Source organism: Bombus vancouverensis, chromosome 12 (assembly GCF_051014615.1).
Source record: "Bombus vancouverensis nearcticus chromosome 12, iyBomVanc1_principal, whole genome shotgun sequence".
Classification (NCBI taxonomy): domain Eukaryota; kingdom Metazoa; phylum Arthropoda; class Insecta; order Hymenoptera; family Apidae; genus Bombus; species Bombus vancouverensis.
The window spans coordinates 5,005,402-5,023,512 of NC_134922.1; the positions used below are offsets into that span (position 1 = coordinate 5,005,402).

The following is an 18,111-nucleotide window of genomic DNA, read 5'->3' on the forward strand; positions in this document are numbered from 1 at the left end:
ATATGCCAAATTTATGTACTCAAGACTTAATAAATGAATGTCAAAGATAGACGCGTTAAAGTCGAAAGGAAATTCTAATCGCAAAGGAAACAAAGTCAAAGACTTCCCTTGAACCGCATGGACAAAAGAATCTAGAAGGGAAAATCTGCTTTGTGTCGAAGTGCGTCTAGAATGTATAAAATCGAAGCAGAAACGTGTTTGACACGGGACGTTGCATTGCTAAAATATTCATACGAGACAATGCTCGATGAATATTCAAGCGTGAATAAACGATGTTAATCCTCGACGAGTATCACACATTTTACACCCTTTTATTCGTGTCAAAAGTTAAGTCTCGAAGGTTCTAATATGCCAATTAATTCGCACCTTTGGATCAACAGAATCGCAACGGAACGATTACATTACATAATCTCAACAAGCTTGTCACTTCGATCTTCTACTGTTTTCCAGGGACATTTACTTACTTAACAGAAGTGTCGAAATAGTTGCAACGTTTAATCGATTGCTTATCAATCATATAATTAACGGCGCTCGAGGCTTTCAATTAAATCTCTCGAGTTCTTGTAAAAGTATTTTCACTTTTACGTACACCTGCGTTCAAAAGCATGAGTATACTTAAAATTTTCAGTGCAATTATCCAGTATAATTTTTATTTCATATGGAAGGTAAAATATTTATTAGATTATTTATCACATATGAAGTGATACGAATGAAATATGTAAAATTTAGTAATATTTATTATAGTTAAGCAATTACACCGTAATACTTTTTAACAGGGATATATCTTGTATCTTCGTACCCTTCGATCATCGTCGAATAATTGATATTTTTTCCCAATTAATTTCCCTATTAATTCTGGAATTTTATCAACAAGCATGTCACGTGGCTATATTCAACATTTCATTTAACTACATAGTATGTTATACCATGAAGAAATACATCGGCATGAATTTTCTTTTTCCTTTCGGATATTTATCCATATGCAGTTCGACTTTTCGACTGGCACGCGTAATGAAGTCAATGCCATTGTTATTAAGTGGTTGCGACAGCGTTGTTTGTCCCCATAAATCTCGCCAACTTTTTGCAACCGTTAAACCCGCAAAAATCGGACGGCGTGCGAAGCACCGTTAAAGCACCATCTGTTGCGCAACACGAAAAACGCCCCGGTGAAAGAAGACGAAGAAGAAAAAAGGAAAGAGGCTGGTTTCGAAATTTCACCAAAATCAATTTGTTATGCATAACAGAGCGGTGGTCGGCTGACGACGGTATGTCACGCGTGAAATTCGATATTCGTCGTGCAGACCGCGGATCACGAGATCGAGAACGAGATGTGTAAAAGGAGAAAAAAAGAAAAATAAAGCGAAAAAAGGGAAGAAAAGAGGGGGAAAAACTGAAAGAAATTCAAAAAGGAACGAAAAGTTCGAGATGTGAGGAAGAGAGACGAGGACAGAAGTGTCTACACGAATCTCACGTTTGTGACATAATCGCGCGAAAACGAGCTGCGTGCTGATCCTCCTTTTTCTCTGGTTGGTGTACCCTTGCCATGAATGGTTGCGACCGACCCGCCTCGTTTCGTGGAAAAAAATATCTTTTTGATAACGACGGAGCCAGTTTCAATTAAACTCGAATGGCAGCAACGAATTGGAACGAGTTTTAATGCGAAACTTCGTTTCTTCGTTTTGTCTTCGGCCAGTGTGCTAATTGGTACGATTGCGTGTTTCGTGACAATATTTTTAGACACCGAAGGATTGACTTCTTGTCGATACAGGGTGTTCAAAAATAAGGATCAAGAATTTTAAGGGTATAACGAGAGGAGCAGAAGTGTTTAATTTACAAGAATTAATAGATTTTAGAACGTAAGGTCAATGTTTCAAGACTTTTGTTTTTTTCCTAACATTGTACGTTCGTAGAAAAATTGAATCGCTTTCACTGTCTATGAATATAGATTCGTATCGCCATGCAAAAAAGAAAAAACTGTTCCTGCTATATGTGTTTGGATAAGTTTCGAAAAACGTCGCATGTCCATACCAAATTCGTGCATGGGTGTGGCTAATGAAACGCGAGGACAGTGGCGTTGAAAGTGGTTCTTATAGATGATCCAGATGTAACAAATATCACTTTCCCTCGAGCGCTGCTGAATCTTATTTTGCATGTCAGCGTCCGTTCTTGTTTCTTTAACATCTAGTCTCTTTCTTGTCTGACAAATATTCCAAAGAATAATAGGATATTTGCGAATCTTTTTTTAATTCAATGCTTTCACTCGTTTGTAAGAATGAATAACAATCAAGATACAATGTTCGTGTATCGATACAATTATCGTGTTTCATACGACTTAACCTGTTATGCGAGTATAATTACATGTTGTTAAAATTACTAAAAGGAATCCATCATCGGACTTGTAATTGATCTGCCTACGTATTACCAAATTTCGATTAAACCAGTTTCCATGTCCTCCTTTTTATACGTAATTTCAAAAAAAAAAAGTTAATTGAAATTGTATGTCGCCAAACTCTTACGCGACGTACTTTGGTAATTTTACTTTGGTACTTTGGTCTATTAACATCATTCCTGAATGTAATTTGTTTTTTAAATATTTATTATACGTAATGTTTGAAGGTATATATGAAGTATTGATAAACGAGACATATCGAAGAATGATAAGAATCAAAATTTTAACTATAAGGATGCTGTACCTTTACAAGGGAACTGGTAATAGGAAGTAATTTTTACGGTCATGGCCAATTACAAAAATACGTGAGAGTTCGTGATTAACTATATTATGGAGACAGAGATTTCGTTTCACCTAACAGCATCGTGTCGTGCTGATTGTGCGACGAAATCGACAATCACGTGGAAAGGAAGGCGGAACTTCTAGCGGACAGTTCTTTTTATTTGTAAGCGTTACTATCGCAAAATCTGCCTCACAACTAAGCCACTTTTATGAAAGTATACCTTAGGAAATGTGAACTGTGAAATTTAAGGAACATAAGAAGACGACATGGTAATGGAATTGTAAAGAAACAAAAATCGATAGAAATGTAAAAAAAGTTGCGAAAATAATTACTTGTTACGTTAAAAATTGGTCGTCATACCTTTTATTCTTTTCTCTCTTTTTCTTCTTTGCAACCATCTATACATTTTACGTATTTTTCAGGATTCGAAGATTTTCAGAAGTCGTTGAAGAAGATTATTCCAACGCTTCAGTTCGTGGTTTCCGTGGACGACCCTGGAAAAACACTAAGCACTTCCGGCACAGTTCGTCAAGAGATCACCGCTCGTTTGATCGGAGTTTTGAAAGAGGCAATTATTTATCCATACTATCCGTCAGTTTAACGATATTCTGCAGTTCCTCTCTAAAGAATTTTGATCGATTTCCACAGGTTGATGGAGTCGAGTTAAATATGACTGCAGGATCAAAGGAACGTTTGGTTCACTTTGTAAAGGGTTTGAAAGACGAATTGGTGAGAAAATCATACGATAAGAGAATATTCCTGGTTCTACCCACAAAATCAGAGGAACTGGCTAAACAATTTGATCTGAAAGAACTGACCAAGTGAGAACTTTTCTATTTCGTTTAATTAATTTATTTAACATTAACAAATATTTCTAAGAGCAGTAGATACTTAATATTTTGCATTAAATTATGGTTTGCTAGAACCAAACAAGAATCGATCCTTTTCAAGATTAGTTTCCCTTTCATGAATTTTAATGATTTCGATACACTTTCTTTTACACAAGTAAATTCGTATATAAATAATCAACATATTACCTGTGTGCATAAAATGTTTCATAAAACGTTATAGCGATCATCCATCAGAAAAAAATCTCATTACGGCAATAAATATACTTAAAGATGTAATCGCTATTCGCTACTTTTCTATAATTAAATATTATGACACTCTTCGACTTTCCATGCCTTCTGATCTTCTGTCACAATCATTACCTTTTGTGCGTCAAAGTGCGTTACAAAATCTCTGTACACGCCTAGGCCAGACCTGAGCTAGACACATTCTACGAATCATGTACCGGCTACATTTAAGTTCATGAATTATTGACCGACAAGTTAAGTGAAAACGGATTTAGTAAAAACTACTCATCCATGTTCGGTGTATCTGCCTAACCTTGTGCCAGTTGCCGGCTGGATAGGTTGTTAGGAATGCAGCGACGAGTCGATGCACCACTTGATCGTACGATTGTCCGCGGATTTTCACGCGCCTTGCAATTAACGGAATGGCCGTCAGACAGTCGTCGTACCGTTCGGTATTTTTTCATTGAATATGGATAAGGGATCAGGTGCAAGGAACGAGACGACCGTGAATGCGAATGAGATCGAAACGACGACGAAAGTCATCCGCGTTGAAAAGATCGTGACACAGTGGGAACGTCAACGCGCGAAATGATCCGCTCTTTTGTACGCGTTTTATTGCTAACTAGATTCTGAGACGAAAAGTCTTTTCTGTTTTGAAAAGTATCAAGCAAATGCTTTCTCTGATTTTTTATAGACTCTATGGTAATCATTTCTCTGTAATCTTTAACTCGTATAATTTCTTTTCGTATCTCTCGTGAAGTAATAATGGAACTTTGAGAGTTTAAGGGTAGAGCTTCGCACACGTATCTGTATTTGAAACAATATTCCTTAGAAAAGTGCAAAAAGAAAAAGGATCGACCGATTTGTTCATAGACCTATGACAAAATATTCAAATTACAGACCTAAATAAGTAAGCGAGTACATAAATGCTAGACAAACCATGCCCATAGTTCGCATATAATACACAGGATGTTTCATTGAATATGGATGACTTGAGAGTATTCGAAGCTGTTCTTGAAATATAAATGAGATCGCTCTCAATGTGTTCTCTAGCCGACACTTTGAGGCAATTGTAATCAGCTTATGAGACAAGCAGCACGTTCTATGGGATAATTATGTTGTTTCGAAACACGAATATGATTCATAGAATTTAATAAATCGAGTGGCGATTATTTATCTAATTTTTCCCTTTTGCTTTTTTGCTTTTACATCCGTAAACATATTGATGCAAATGACGATGAGAGTTCCGTGTTTTTCACTGACAGATACGTGGATCTGTTTACGGTCCCGACGCACTACTTGGTCGAAGATGACGAGGCCAATCACACTTTTCATCCGTCAAGATTGATGGGTCTCTTCGACATGTTTAACGCCGACAGTTTGATCGACTTAATCAGCGGTTTGGGCGCGCCTAAGAGAAAAATTCTGGTATCAGTACCAGCCTCTGCGTACAAGTTTACGCTAAAGGATCAGAACGATAATGCCCCAAGGGCGTCAACTGAGGAGATGCAACCTGTTACCATTGATCAGAAGCAGGTGTGACATCAATGATTGTTGCGAACAAATTTTACTGACACTCGACTGATAAATAGAACGTATGGAGATTATAATAACTGCGTACGATTAAATTTATCGGCTATTTTTTCAGTTGTGCGATTTGATGAACAACGGAGAATGGACGGTGGAAAGGGACGAAGATCTTACTGCTCCTTACGCTTTCAAAGATAAAATGTGGATTGCTTTCGAAGATAGAATATCTCTATCTATAAAAGTAGGGACTTTTCACTTTTATTATTGAGTTTTGGTTTCGAGCATTTCGATAGATAGTTTTGCGACGAATTGTTCTTTTTCTTTTTTAAGGGAAAATATGTACTGCTTCGAGATCTTCCTGGATTGGCTGTGCATAACGTAGAGAATGACTTTAAAACTAATTGCGGGATGCCTCTTACATACGAGGTTCATCGATCGTTCTCGAATTTCAAGAGAAAGTCGAGAGCCGCTGTTTTGAACGCTTTGGAAGATGATCTACACGTAAATAAATATATTTATAATAATTATACTATATATTATATTATATTTTATGATGTTAGTTAATGTTTATCGATTGAAGAATCAGAATGTTCATCAGTACGCCACCTTTTGGTGAAAGCTCAGATCACAGACTGATCTGTACTGATATGTACCAGTAGATGGCAACGTTATTTAAATTAATTTCAGTTTAGATCAAATTTCAAAATTAATAGAAGTAAATTGTTATTTCTGTATGCTTTATTAATAGTACACAATTAAGTATCAGTACTTCGTTTCTTTATTAGTACAAATGTTATAAAGTGTTCGATTAATTGTTAAATGATTTTTAATTTCAGCAAAAAGAGCTTGAGTACTCGACTAAAGTTAAGTCATCCGATTTTCGAGTTGTTCGCGTAGTAGACACCGAAGGACACATCAGAGTTGTTCGAGAAAACACGCAAACCGAATTTACTTGCTCTAGACAAGGATACTTTGTCCATCCTAAAAGTTGTAACAGGTACATCACTATCCGCAGCGAATTAATCATTGCTCGAATATTGTTTCGCTTCTTGTTATAATGGAAATGTCCTACTTGCTCCTATAGATTCTATCGATGTGTTAAATTCAACCAAGAAGTGGAAGATTACTCCGTATTCGAATTCGACTGTCCAGCAGGTTTATCATTCGACGAGCGTACAGAAGTTTGTGTTTGGCCAGGCTCCATGCCTGAGGGATCGCCATGTCCTGGAAGTAGCGAAATTGCGCCAGTAACTCGAATAAGGTTCGAATGTCCTTCCAAATCTGGCTACTATGCAGATCCCCAAAATCCTCGTTGGTTCTTCGCCTGCATCGACCTAGGTTTATATCTTGCGTTGAATAATTTTTCAATTCTGTTCGAAACATTTCATTAATTAAAAATTCTGATGACAGGAGGTCCTGAAATAATGGCTTACGAATTTCGTTGCCCGTTCGGCCTGATCTTTGACGAGCAAAAATTAATTTGCGAGTGGCCTTGGTTGGTAGCAGGCTACTCTGGTACCGGTTATACAAGATCAGAATATGACGGAGGGTATTATGGCACTGGAACTACTGCAGGTACTGGTGGATACTATACAGGAGCATTACCTCATGGTTACACGGGAACATCAGGAGGAGGAGGGTATACTGTTTCTACTGGGTCAGGATTTTCTGGAGCAGCTGGCGTTGGTCATGGATCGTCGTTTGGACAAGGAACAAAATATACTGGAAGTGGAAAAGAAAAGGGATACAGTGGAAGTGGACAAGGAGCAGGATACACTGGATCAGGTGTAGCTGGTCATGGAACTTCATATGATGGTCAAGGAGCTGATGGTTACTCTGGAACAACTGGAAGTGGATATTCCGGAGCAGCAGGAGCTGGTCATGGAACCACATATAGTGGTCAAGGTTCTGGTGGTTACTCTGGAACAACTGGAAGTGGATATTCCGGAGCAGCAGGAGCTGGTCATGGAACCACATATATTGGTCAGGGTTCTGGTGGTTACTCTGGAACCACTGGAAGTGGATATTCCGGAGCTGCAGGAGCTGGTCATGGAACCACATATAGTGGTCAAGGTTCTGGTGGTTACTCTGGAACAACTGGAAGTGGATATTCCGGAGCAGCAGGAGCTGGTCATGGAACCACATATAGTGGTCAAGGTTCTGGTGGTTACTCTGGAACCACTGGAAGTGGATACTCAACAGGAGGTGCTGGTTATGGCACTAAATATACTGGACAAGGATTTGGTGGACATTATGGAACAACTGTAAGCGGATATTCTGGAACTGCAGGAGTTGGTCATGGGTCTACATATAACGGTCAAGGGTCTGGTAGACATTCTGGAACAACTGGAGGCGAATACGCTGGAGCAGCAGAAGCTGACCATGGAACTCCATATACTGGACAAGGATTTACGGGAACAACTGGAAGTGGGTACTCCAGCGCAGGAGCAACTATAACATCTGGTCATGGATATTCCGGAACTGGCACGAGCTATACTGGATCGACTGGTAAGGCAGGTTATGGAGGATCAACTGGCACAGGATATTCAAGAGGAACTGGTACAGGTCAAGTATCTACTGGCACTGGATTTACTGGTGCAGGAATCATTGAACAAACAGAAAAAAGTGGAACAACTGGTACAGGCTATACTGGATCTACGTATTCTGCTGCTGGATCTACTGATGGAGGATATTCAGGAACAAAGGAAGGATCTATTAGTGGAGGGTATCCAGGAACAAAGAGTGGGTCTAGTGGTGGAGGATATTCAGGCGCAACTGGAGGAACTACTGGAGGTTATGCAGGGCCAGGCGGTATTCATGGTGGATCTACTAGCGGAGGACTCGCGGGATCTACTGTTGGCGGATATACAGGAGCAGGAACAACTGGTGCTCATGCGGGATCTACTGGAGGATATACAGGGCCAGGTGGTATTCATAGTGGATCTACTGGCGGAGGATTCACGGGATCTACTGCTGGCGAATATACTGGAGCAGGAACAACTGGTGCTCATGCGGGATCTACTGGAGGATATGCAGGGCCAGGTGGTATTCATGGCGGATCTACTGGCGGAGGATACGCGGGATCTACTGCTGGCGGATATACAGGAGCAGGAACAAGTGGTGCTCATGCGGGATCTACTGGAGGATATACAGGGCCAGGTGGTATTCATGGTGGATCTACTGGCGGAGGATTCACGGGATCTACTGCTGGCGGATATACAGGAGCAGGAACAAGTGGTGCTCATGCGGGATCTACTGGAGGATATGCAGGGCCAGGTGGTATTCATGGTGGATCTAATGGCGGAGGATTCGCGGGATCTACTGCTGGCGGATATACAGGAGCAGGAACAACTGGTGCTCATGCGGGATCTACTGCAGGATATGCAGGGCCAGGTGGTATTCATGGTGGATCTACTGGCGGGGGATTCGCGGGATCTACTGCTGGCGGATATACAGGAGCAGGAATAACTGGTGCTCATGCGGGATCTACTGGAGGATATACAGGAACTTCAGGAGGTTACGGTGGAACTTCAATACCTGGTCAAACCATTACATTTGGTACTGGACAGTCACGAACACCAATTTTTGTTTCTTCTGGCACAACTGGAGCTGGAGTAGATCATGGTGTAACCAGTATATATTCACAGACTCGTAAGTTTATTCTATAAAACCATCTTATCTTTACTCAGACGAAATTAAAATATGTATATAATTTATTTTCATTTAACTTATAGCTGGGCCTATTATCGTGGAGAAACCTGAGAAACCAACCTGTCTCACGAACCTGTGTTATGGGTCTTCTCAACCATCAGGTGGTCAGACTCTGGTAACAGACGACTATGTTTCAAGCCACGGAGCTATTTCTGGAACAAATGTTTACCAAGGTACAACTGGATTCCCTGGAAGCTTGAATGTTACTTTTGGAAGCCACGTACCTTCCATTGGAGGCGTTACGTATCATGGAGGCGTCACACCCGCTGGTGGCTATACAGTGACAACAGGTACGGGTGCTATCGTGACAGGACACGGTATTCAAGGATCGATCATCACTGGAGATTCCACTCCAGGGACGCTCATTACCCATGGAGCTACCCCTGGCGCAATCTTCACAGGTTCTTCTGACCAAGGCACCATAATAAGTGGAGGAAGCCATCCAGGATATACGAAGACTGGTCTAAGTTCACCTGGCTATGTAATTAGTGGCGGAGTCAAGACCGTATTCCCAGGTTCAGTCAGTTCTGGAACGACAGTTTACGGAACACCTTCACCTGGTGTCATAGTAACTGGAACACCTTCACCTGGTGTCGTAGTAACTGGAACACCCTCACCTGGAACTATTATAAAGGGCCAATCGAGTCCTGGAATAATTCTTACAGGACAAACAGCTCCTGGTGTGTCTATTGGGGGATCTATTGTGCCAGGAACAGTCATTGGTTCAGGTTTTTCAACGCATCCAGGGGCTGTTACCCCAGGATCTCCATTTGGAACTAAGATTGGAACCACACCATCGACTTATGTCACCGGCTACAAAACTAACGAATACCATGACAACGGAGGACGTGGTACCATTAGATTTAACAATGGCGATGTGACCACCAAATATACAGAAAATGATATTCCAGACTATAGACCAACTGGCGGCAATATTTTGCCAGATACTCTCATTCCAGGAAGCAAAGGTATTCCCGGTGTATCGCTATCTAGTGGCTTCACTAAGACTGGACCTACCAAGACAGGCTTTACCACTGCTACTTTAGGTGCTGGTGGTAGTTACGTAATTAGCACTGGAAAAACTAACCCCCCACCTAATCCTGACCATATTGGCGCCAAAGCTTTCGAAGGCAACGTGGCAGGATATCCAAAATCATCTACCGAAAGTAGTGCCAAGACTTATTCAGGAACATTCTCAACTTATGGTCCAGGCTTCAGTCAGAAACCTTCGAAGGGCACTGGATATTCCTATCCCACACCTAGCATTCCATTTGATACAGGAGTGACGAAGAATTTGCCTATTTCTTCGACAGAGAGTGGCATCTTTAGTGGAACTACTCCAACGCCGTTCTTGAAGGTTGAAGTGCATAATACACCAAAATTCGGTGAGGCCGGATTCACCAGTTCACCTGCAGTTGTGAATACGTATCAGAAACCAAGTGGCTTTACGCGTGCACCATCTCCAACTGGAACACCTGTGCTTTATACCACTGGTCCATTGGAAAATTACAAGACGACTGTCTTTGAAGCGGCTAAAGTCCCAGTTACCATCTCTACTATTCACCCAGTGATCGATACCGGATACCAGACTGTCATATCGTCGACGCCATTGCCTGTAACTATAAGTCAAGATAAATTTAGCATTCAGACCAAACCTCAGTTTGGTTTTGGAACAAAGACTTCTCAACCTGGTATATTCGGAGATCGAGGTTACGTTTCTAGCACGACACCAACGACTGTATTTAAAATATCATCGAAGTATCCTTCTGGAGAACCACAGGTATGATTCTTTACAATTTTCGTACATAAAAATGCAATTCTCTTGTTGTATGATTTATTGTAATTCTACGGATGGAATTTTTTAGTATGATTATGGACCTACCACTCCATCATCTGGTTCTGGATACTTTACAACTTCGAAGAACGTGTTTGAACATGTGACACCGTCTGGAATCTCAGAGTCACCGAAACCACAGGTGAGATTTTAAGAATAATTATAATAAATCACTGATTACTAATTATCAATATTTACTAAAAAAATATTTCCATTTCAGACTCAGTACATACCTGGCGAATCTATTTCGCCAGCCATTGGAGTAACTTACAGAAAGCCATTCCCATTGCCTGGCGTCACTTATCAACAAGAATTCACACCAGCATCTGTCAAATCGTACACCACTGCTCCATCGGGCATAGGATCAGGTCCCGGCTACAAAGGATCGCCTACGAACATAGCAATTCCCAGAGATGAAGTCGGAAAGCTCGTTACCAATTACAACAGAGGCACCACGAAATATGTTCCAAGCCAATACGACGTTTACACAACAGGATCCGCAGCAGGAGTCGATTACTACCAGTCCCAGACGAAGTTCAAACAGGGTTATGATTCATCGACACCATCCTCGGTTCCTAGAACACAGTCACCTCTCACAGTGACGACTTACTCCGGAGGATACTCAAAACCATCTTCAGGTATCACGTATCAGACCACTGCGAAGTCTACAGCCGTAGGTAAACCTAAAGTGATCGTGAAGTGGAGCGATCTGCACCCTCTTCTCCTTGGAAAATTAGGAGCAGAGTGTACCTGCAGAGGAGATCCTTTCGCTAATCTCAGAGGTCCTGGCTCCAAGTTGATCAACTCGTCAAAGGGCAAAGTGGACTTGTCTAATTATGACGAGTCGGAGATTTATGTAGATCTTGAGAAGGAAGGATCCTACGAAGATCAAGATTACCAAGTGACCAACTACGAATCGTCTTCGAAACAACCAGTTAAGATCTATAATGAACTTTCGAAAGCTCTAGGAGCTACGAGCATTCAAGTTCAAGAAAAGCCATCGTCCACGTACTTACCAAGCGTTACTCCTTCCGTGGGAGTAGGAGGTCGCACTTCGGGCCCTTCAAGTCATGGATTAACTGCCAATTTCAGATCTGGAAAGAGTCTGAGCAACGTTGGATCTCCTATCAACTCGATTGGAGGTGGTAAAGGTTTAGCTTCCACTGTGGATCATTCTGTCATTGGTCCTATCGATGGTTCTGTCAATAGTCCTACCGACGATTCTATCGATGGTCCAATCGATCGTTCTGGAGAGTATGAGGATAGTGTATCGGAAGAAATCATCGATGGAGCTACCAATTGCGCCAGACCAGGTCTGTTCAGACACCCTAACTTCTGCAACAAGTTCTATGCCTGCCATTGGGACGAGTGGAAGAAGAAGTTCACGCTTCACACATTCAACTGCCCCGTCCATTTAACCTTTGACAATGGCGCGGGTGCTTGCAACTGGCCTAGTATGGGCCCCGCTTGTCAAGACAATAACTTGTTAGTTTAGATGGTTCACTGTTGATGGGGAGGTCTTATGGATCTCGCATACCGCGGACTTCTCGTGACACCTTCCTTTTTGAAAAACTGCAGATGGAAATTTGAACGCAGAGAGTTCTTATTATAAAAGTTTCTGAAAGAAGATAATTCTATGAATTTTGTAAAATTTTTTATATAATCTTAGATTAATTTGCTATGTTTGAATTTTATACAATCGTTATATATTTATTAATCTTCTGATGTAATTCTAGATTTCTATTACGTTTTATACAACAACAATTATTTTATAGAGCATCGTAGATTGCAATTATCAGTGTACACACTTTCAGCATTATTTGTAGAATATTAGTCACACTAAAGTAATAACACGAAGTTTAAAAATATTATTTTAATGGCTGAACGTTCAAGTTATGTGGCAAGGCATACAGAGCATGTGAGGTAACATTTAATTATAACGTAGTAACGGTATACGCTCAGTTTCTTTTTAAACTGAAAGACGTGAAACGAGCATAAGAGAATGCTTTTCCCGAGGTAACGAGAATGGAGACAAGGAGGAAGAAAGATCCAAGGCGATCGAGGTGCCGCGATGCGAAAGCACACTGTCCAGAGTGAAAGTCAAGCTGCACTCGCCGATTCGAATCGCGCGAAAGAAGTCGATAATGTGTGCGATTCCATGTCCAAGACGAATTATTGTATATAACGTGCCCTACTCTTCCAAATTTGTAAATAACGACGAATTACCTTTAAAAAGAAGAAGATATGGAAAAAGTTTAAAAAGTTACAGAAAAGAAATTTTGTTTAAATAAGACGAAAGAAAAATGTGAAAATCAAACTAACGAAGCAAAAAATTGGTTCGAAAAAAATGACGAAGAGATATTTCCAATCAATTGATATTATCGTTTCTGTTGATCGTCGTTGACCTGTTGCTTTGATCAAATTTTTTTTCTTTTTTTATAATTGTGTCATTGACGATTTATATTTGTATATATATATATTTTAGATATCGATAACGCGATTTGCATAATTGACGTATCCCTTGAATTCCTTCACTTTCTTTTCCGGATTTTTCGTGCTTCCTGTTTAATACAGGGAAGTTAATTTTGAATATTCTTTGCGCACTGCTTAAGCTTGCCTTGATTCTGTGTTCATCTCGTTCCTATCTCTATTTACTATTTTTCCGCTTCTTCCCGATGCAATTATTATTTATTTGTCGCTTGTTACTATTGTACTAGAAGTTAAGGGTATATTACGACAAAAATCCTTGAGCGATCAACGATCGTTTCTCTGCGTCGATAAGAATTTCTTTTTATCATCTGTCTTGCACACTTAAATCGGAGCTTCGATAATCGTGCCATTTTATCGTGGTTGTCTAATGTAATATTACGAACTTAGAATAAATATGATAATTGTACAAAATATGATAGAAGATAATTTCAAACTAAATTTTTCCTGGATCCAACCATTTTCCGGATCTACTTTCCTTTTATCTTTTAACTATCGTTGCACCTATATTCTAATTCATTACGTTATTAAATAAGAAAAAGAACGCGTTTGTCATTTGTTGATATGGCCTGAGGCTAAACTTTCGTTTGTTTCATATACGAGAGATGTGGTCACCTTCCACTTAAAAATGAAAACGTTCACAGTGACCTTTCGAATGAAATTTTCCATAAAAATTAGTTATATGACAACTTTTAAATGAATTGAATTATCATATTATTTACATTCTTCGTAGCTAATTACTTTTGCAATCGATAGTCTTGCCATGATCTTATTACACACTTGTAAAAAATCAGACGTGATAATCCTTGATGATAAAATATTTGCAATAATTAAGCGCAGCAACACTGTATCCTACAACCTAGGTAGATAGAAAATTATGTCAACCAGACAGCCATAATTCATACTCGACGAAGGGCATTGAGTAGATAGATAATAATGAATTCTATGCCGGATTATCCTTTCTCTTTCTCTTTGATTAAATTAGGAAAGTCTTTTAAGGAACGTGGGAGGGCAGTAGTCATGGCAGAAGTGGCTTAATTCGTTCACAAAGTTCAACGTGTGACTCTAATTGATAGTTTCAATAGATGACTCGTTAGCATAGAAAGCAGTTTGCTAAATGAAAAAAGAATGTGGCCATAAAATCCAGTTTCTCTGCGTTAACCGCAATTGACGCGATGATGAACTACGATCACACCTGGTTGCATGATTTTCACCACTTATACCGATTCGCCTTTTCAGTGTTTAATGGCCAGATCAACATTAAATTTCCAGTTTATGAGAGAAATCAACCACGATGGAAATATCTTGTGATATACACGATTATATCTATCGATCTATTTTTCTTCACAATTAATCAGAGAGAATAGCGAGAATTGTGCGATGATTCTGATGTGTAAAATTCTACCATTTATTGTGCGGTTGAGAAATTGAAAGTATAAAATAACTGAATTATAATTTTAAGGCAATTATACATATTTGTAAGTAGTTAAATAATTATCGTATCATGCGCGAGCGAATATATCATTCTACGGAATTATACGAATGTAATATTGTTCTCTTCAGAGATTGATATTCGAGTCGATCTTTGTAACTTTAAAGATGTCCCATTTCCCATAAAAAGAAATGGAGAGTTCGTGGAGGAGGAGGAATGAAAATGGAGGTCAGTGGAAGTAAACTCTATCTCAAGTGACCCACTGATACATTTCCATCGGCTTCATAAGTGGGTAACGCGGCATACAAACACATTAATTTCATTTTATTCCTTATTTGTGATACAATTGTTTAAAAAATGCAAAAAAATATTCGCCTTTCTCCACAGAGGATTTTTTCGTTTATTAATTTCTTCTATTTCGTCGAATTCAAATTCTTAGTAAATTATATTTACGTAATAGTAGTGATTAGTGGGTGTCAGATAGCGTGTTTGTTATATAACAAAAATGTCGTTATGGAGAACAAAAGAAAGAAAGTTTTTGAAAAGGAAGAAGGAGAGCACGAAATGCTTATAATTTGTAGAATTTCCTTTAACAACGAGCTCCCATATGAGCTACTAGCTACGTGATCACCATAATCATAACTTCATGCTTTCGGGTCCTTTCTATGTAATTCATGGATTGCGCAAAACTTGCACATTCTCTCAGAGAAAGAGCAGTTGTTTGACGAGATATGGCGAAGTATAATATTCTTTCGACATATTTGTCAACCACGTAATATTAATGAATTAGCATGACCAATGCTTGATCACTTCGCTATGTCGAGAATTTATAATTTTATTCTTATTTCTGTAAAACTTTAACAGTATAACTGCAGTTCTTTGGTAACATTTGTTAGAATTAAAGCAATTTATTAAAAAAAAAAAAAAAAAAAGGAAAGTTATGTGGTTATAAGTAACGTGGTTATAAATTCCTGTATTTCTATATTCCACGTTATATTCTACATGTGTTAAGACTTCGAGAATTGAGGAATTTATTAATTTCTGTCATAGAATGTAGTAAGATTATACGTATCATATGTTTGAAGGCGATAATGATCGCGACCAGGTTGTTTTCAAGAATCGGGAGTACTTTCAAAACCGTGTAGAACCAGTATACGCAACGTGGAACCGAGGAATACGTAGTTTGAAAGGAATACCTAACTAATAAACCAAATAACGCGAACCGAAAGCCAAAGTGAAAGTTATTTTTAATGACACACAGAAATCGATATATCGTGGGCGCTGGAACTTTATTCTGATGGAAGATTAGCCACGCCAATTCTTGCATAAATTTCCATACGATTTTAAATAGGAAAATGTTTCAAGACTAGCTGTCCAGTGGTATGGAATAAATTATTCGCTAATTGCATAGGCGCACATACAAGAATGGGATTGAATAACCGATGTTCACGGAATTGAAGTACCGATTTACAATGGCGTCGAGGAAGTGAGCGAATTGCTGGAATTCAAACGACGTTACTGTATGTCAGAAGAGAAAATTCATTTCTATTCGCGTTCAGTTTGCCTATAGAATTTTCTAAGTAATTAAGAATGAGCAACGAATCTTGTGCATAATTGAGATAATACATACTAAACAAACGTTACCTCTAAATTGAAATATCGCTTGCAAGCCCAGGAACACGGTCGACCGAAGAAGAAATTTACTTATTGATTATGTACACAAGTTTGAAACCAAGACTGGTCGAATAACTATGCACTTTTTTTGTATCAAATGTCATCCATTGTATACTGCAGTCCAATAATTTTTATAATAATATAATTATCGTGATAATAGGCGTATGTAAATATTAAAAAATACTTGATTTAAAAAAAAAGCGTGGAAATTAAAACGAACTAAAAATTTTAGCATTTCTAATTTTCTAATATTTCTCTCTTTGTATTATTTAATATTTTTTTTAATTAAGGCTAACACCATAGTAATAAACGCCAGATTTCCATCTCCAGGTCTACTTAACTTCGTATCGGAAAGCTTGCCAAACCAGCCTTCCAGTAATCCGATTGTTACTATCTACGCTCGGTTGTCCCTAACTGAAGTTAGCAGAGAGTGAGAAAGAGAGAGGTGGGGACTTAAGATCGAAGCACTTGACACGAGGAAAAGAAAGGAACGAGACGTGAGAGCACAGATATTGGAGGTGGCGTCAAGACCAAACTGTCCGGGCTCCAAGGTAATATAAAGGCGTACGTCGACTTCACCTGGTTCAACTTACCTGGAACATCGAACAGCTGCGTTGCCCAGCACCATTGAGAACGTTCGCCACTGCCACACCACTTTCTACCATCATGTGAGTCCCTTTAAGTGCTCGCTTTTTAAACCGCTTCTATTTCCTTAATATTGTATATTTATTAAATTAAAATTTTGTTGATATTTTTGATCGATTAGCAACGTGGATGTTTTCTGAATAATTTATATTCAGTTATTTATGCAATTCTATTTCTAATTGATCGAATAACTATTTTTTGTAGTTGTAGAATTTGTAGTTGTAAATTTGTAGTTGTAGAATTTGAATATGTTGATTAATATACCTTTTTTTCTTTTTTTTTTTATATTATACTAGTATACCGATGACGAAGGATTTATTAAGAAAACCTAAAAGGGACTTTGAAGAAGCTAATTTTTCGATGCGATAAAATTCCTGTAATTTTTAGTTTGATATTCCTTTAACTGTTCTATAATAAATCTGTTGTTTTAAATGATAAATCTTAGTATTTAATGCTGTTACTTAAATTTGGAATATTTCAAAATTTAAGCCAAGAATCATTCTTTTGAGTTGCTTGAATATTTAATTTAAGAGCAATCACAAGTTTAAAAATGTATTTCAATATTTAAGTACTTATTCATATATAATATCCATTTGTAGTCGATATATAGCATTTTTAATTTAATATAAAGATTCGAATAGTCCCGACTGTCTTTAAAAAAATAGTTTATCAAAGTTATAATGCAATAAGACGACAATAATGACGATGAATATACCTTACTCTAGAAATAAGAATAATTTACATGTCGTTAGCGTATTTGATTTTATGCGTCGAAGTCGCATTTCAACCTTTTAACTAATGAGATGATTGTTAATATTTTTCGTTTTCGTTTATTGGAATGAACACTGACACAAGATGAGTGAAGTACGTCAAGAAGATCATTCCGCATTCAGCCGTACATACATTATCTCTTTAATTTATACTCCGTTATAAATGGATCACGTTGCATATTATATTATGATGTATGCAGATCCGTTACATAAGATGAGC

The 18,111-nt window shown here is 38.6% G+C and overlaps 1 protein-coding gene across 5 annotated transcripts in view; it reads left to right on the forward strand.

Moving 5' to 3' along the window:
• Positions 1–17,560, forward strand: part of LOC117160841 (uncharacterized) — a 78,050-nt gene extending 60,490 nt beyond the window's left edge. For 3 of the 5 annotated variants that reach the window (XM_076623465.1, XM_033341880.2, XM_076623466.1), the window contains 13 exons: positions 3,155–3,300; positions 3,381–3,553; positions 5,074–5,344; positions 5,457–5,579; positions 5,669–5,839; positions 6,175–6,335; positions 6,423–6,676; positions 6,749–8,989; positions 9,073–10,829; positions 10,915–11,025; positions 11,104–16,322; positions 16,807–17,144; positions 17,418–17,560. In XM_076623465.1, the coding sequence (XP_076479580.1) occupies positions 3,155–3,300; positions 3,381–3,553; positions 5,074–5,344; positions 5,457–5,579; positions 5,669–5,839; positions 6,175–6,335; positions 6,423–6,676; positions 6,749–8,989; positions 9,073–10,829; positions 10,915–11,025; positions 11,104–12,378 (6,683 nt within the window). In that variant the 3' untranslated portion in view covers positions 12,379–16,322; positions 16,807–17,144; positions 17,418–17,560. Of the gene's footprint in view, positions 1–3,154; positions 3,301–3,378; positions 3,554–5,073; positions 5,345–5,456; positions 5,580–5,668; positions 5,840–6,174; positions 6,336–6,422; positions 6,677–6,748; positions 8,990–9,072; positions 10,830–10,914; positions 11,026–11,103; positions 16,323–16,806; positions 17,145–17,417 lie in introns of all 5 variants that reach the window. The other 2 variants (XM_076623467.1, XM_076623468.1) reach the window with 2 other exon arrangements.
• The last annotated feature ends 551 nt before the right edge of the window (positions 17,561–18,111 follow it).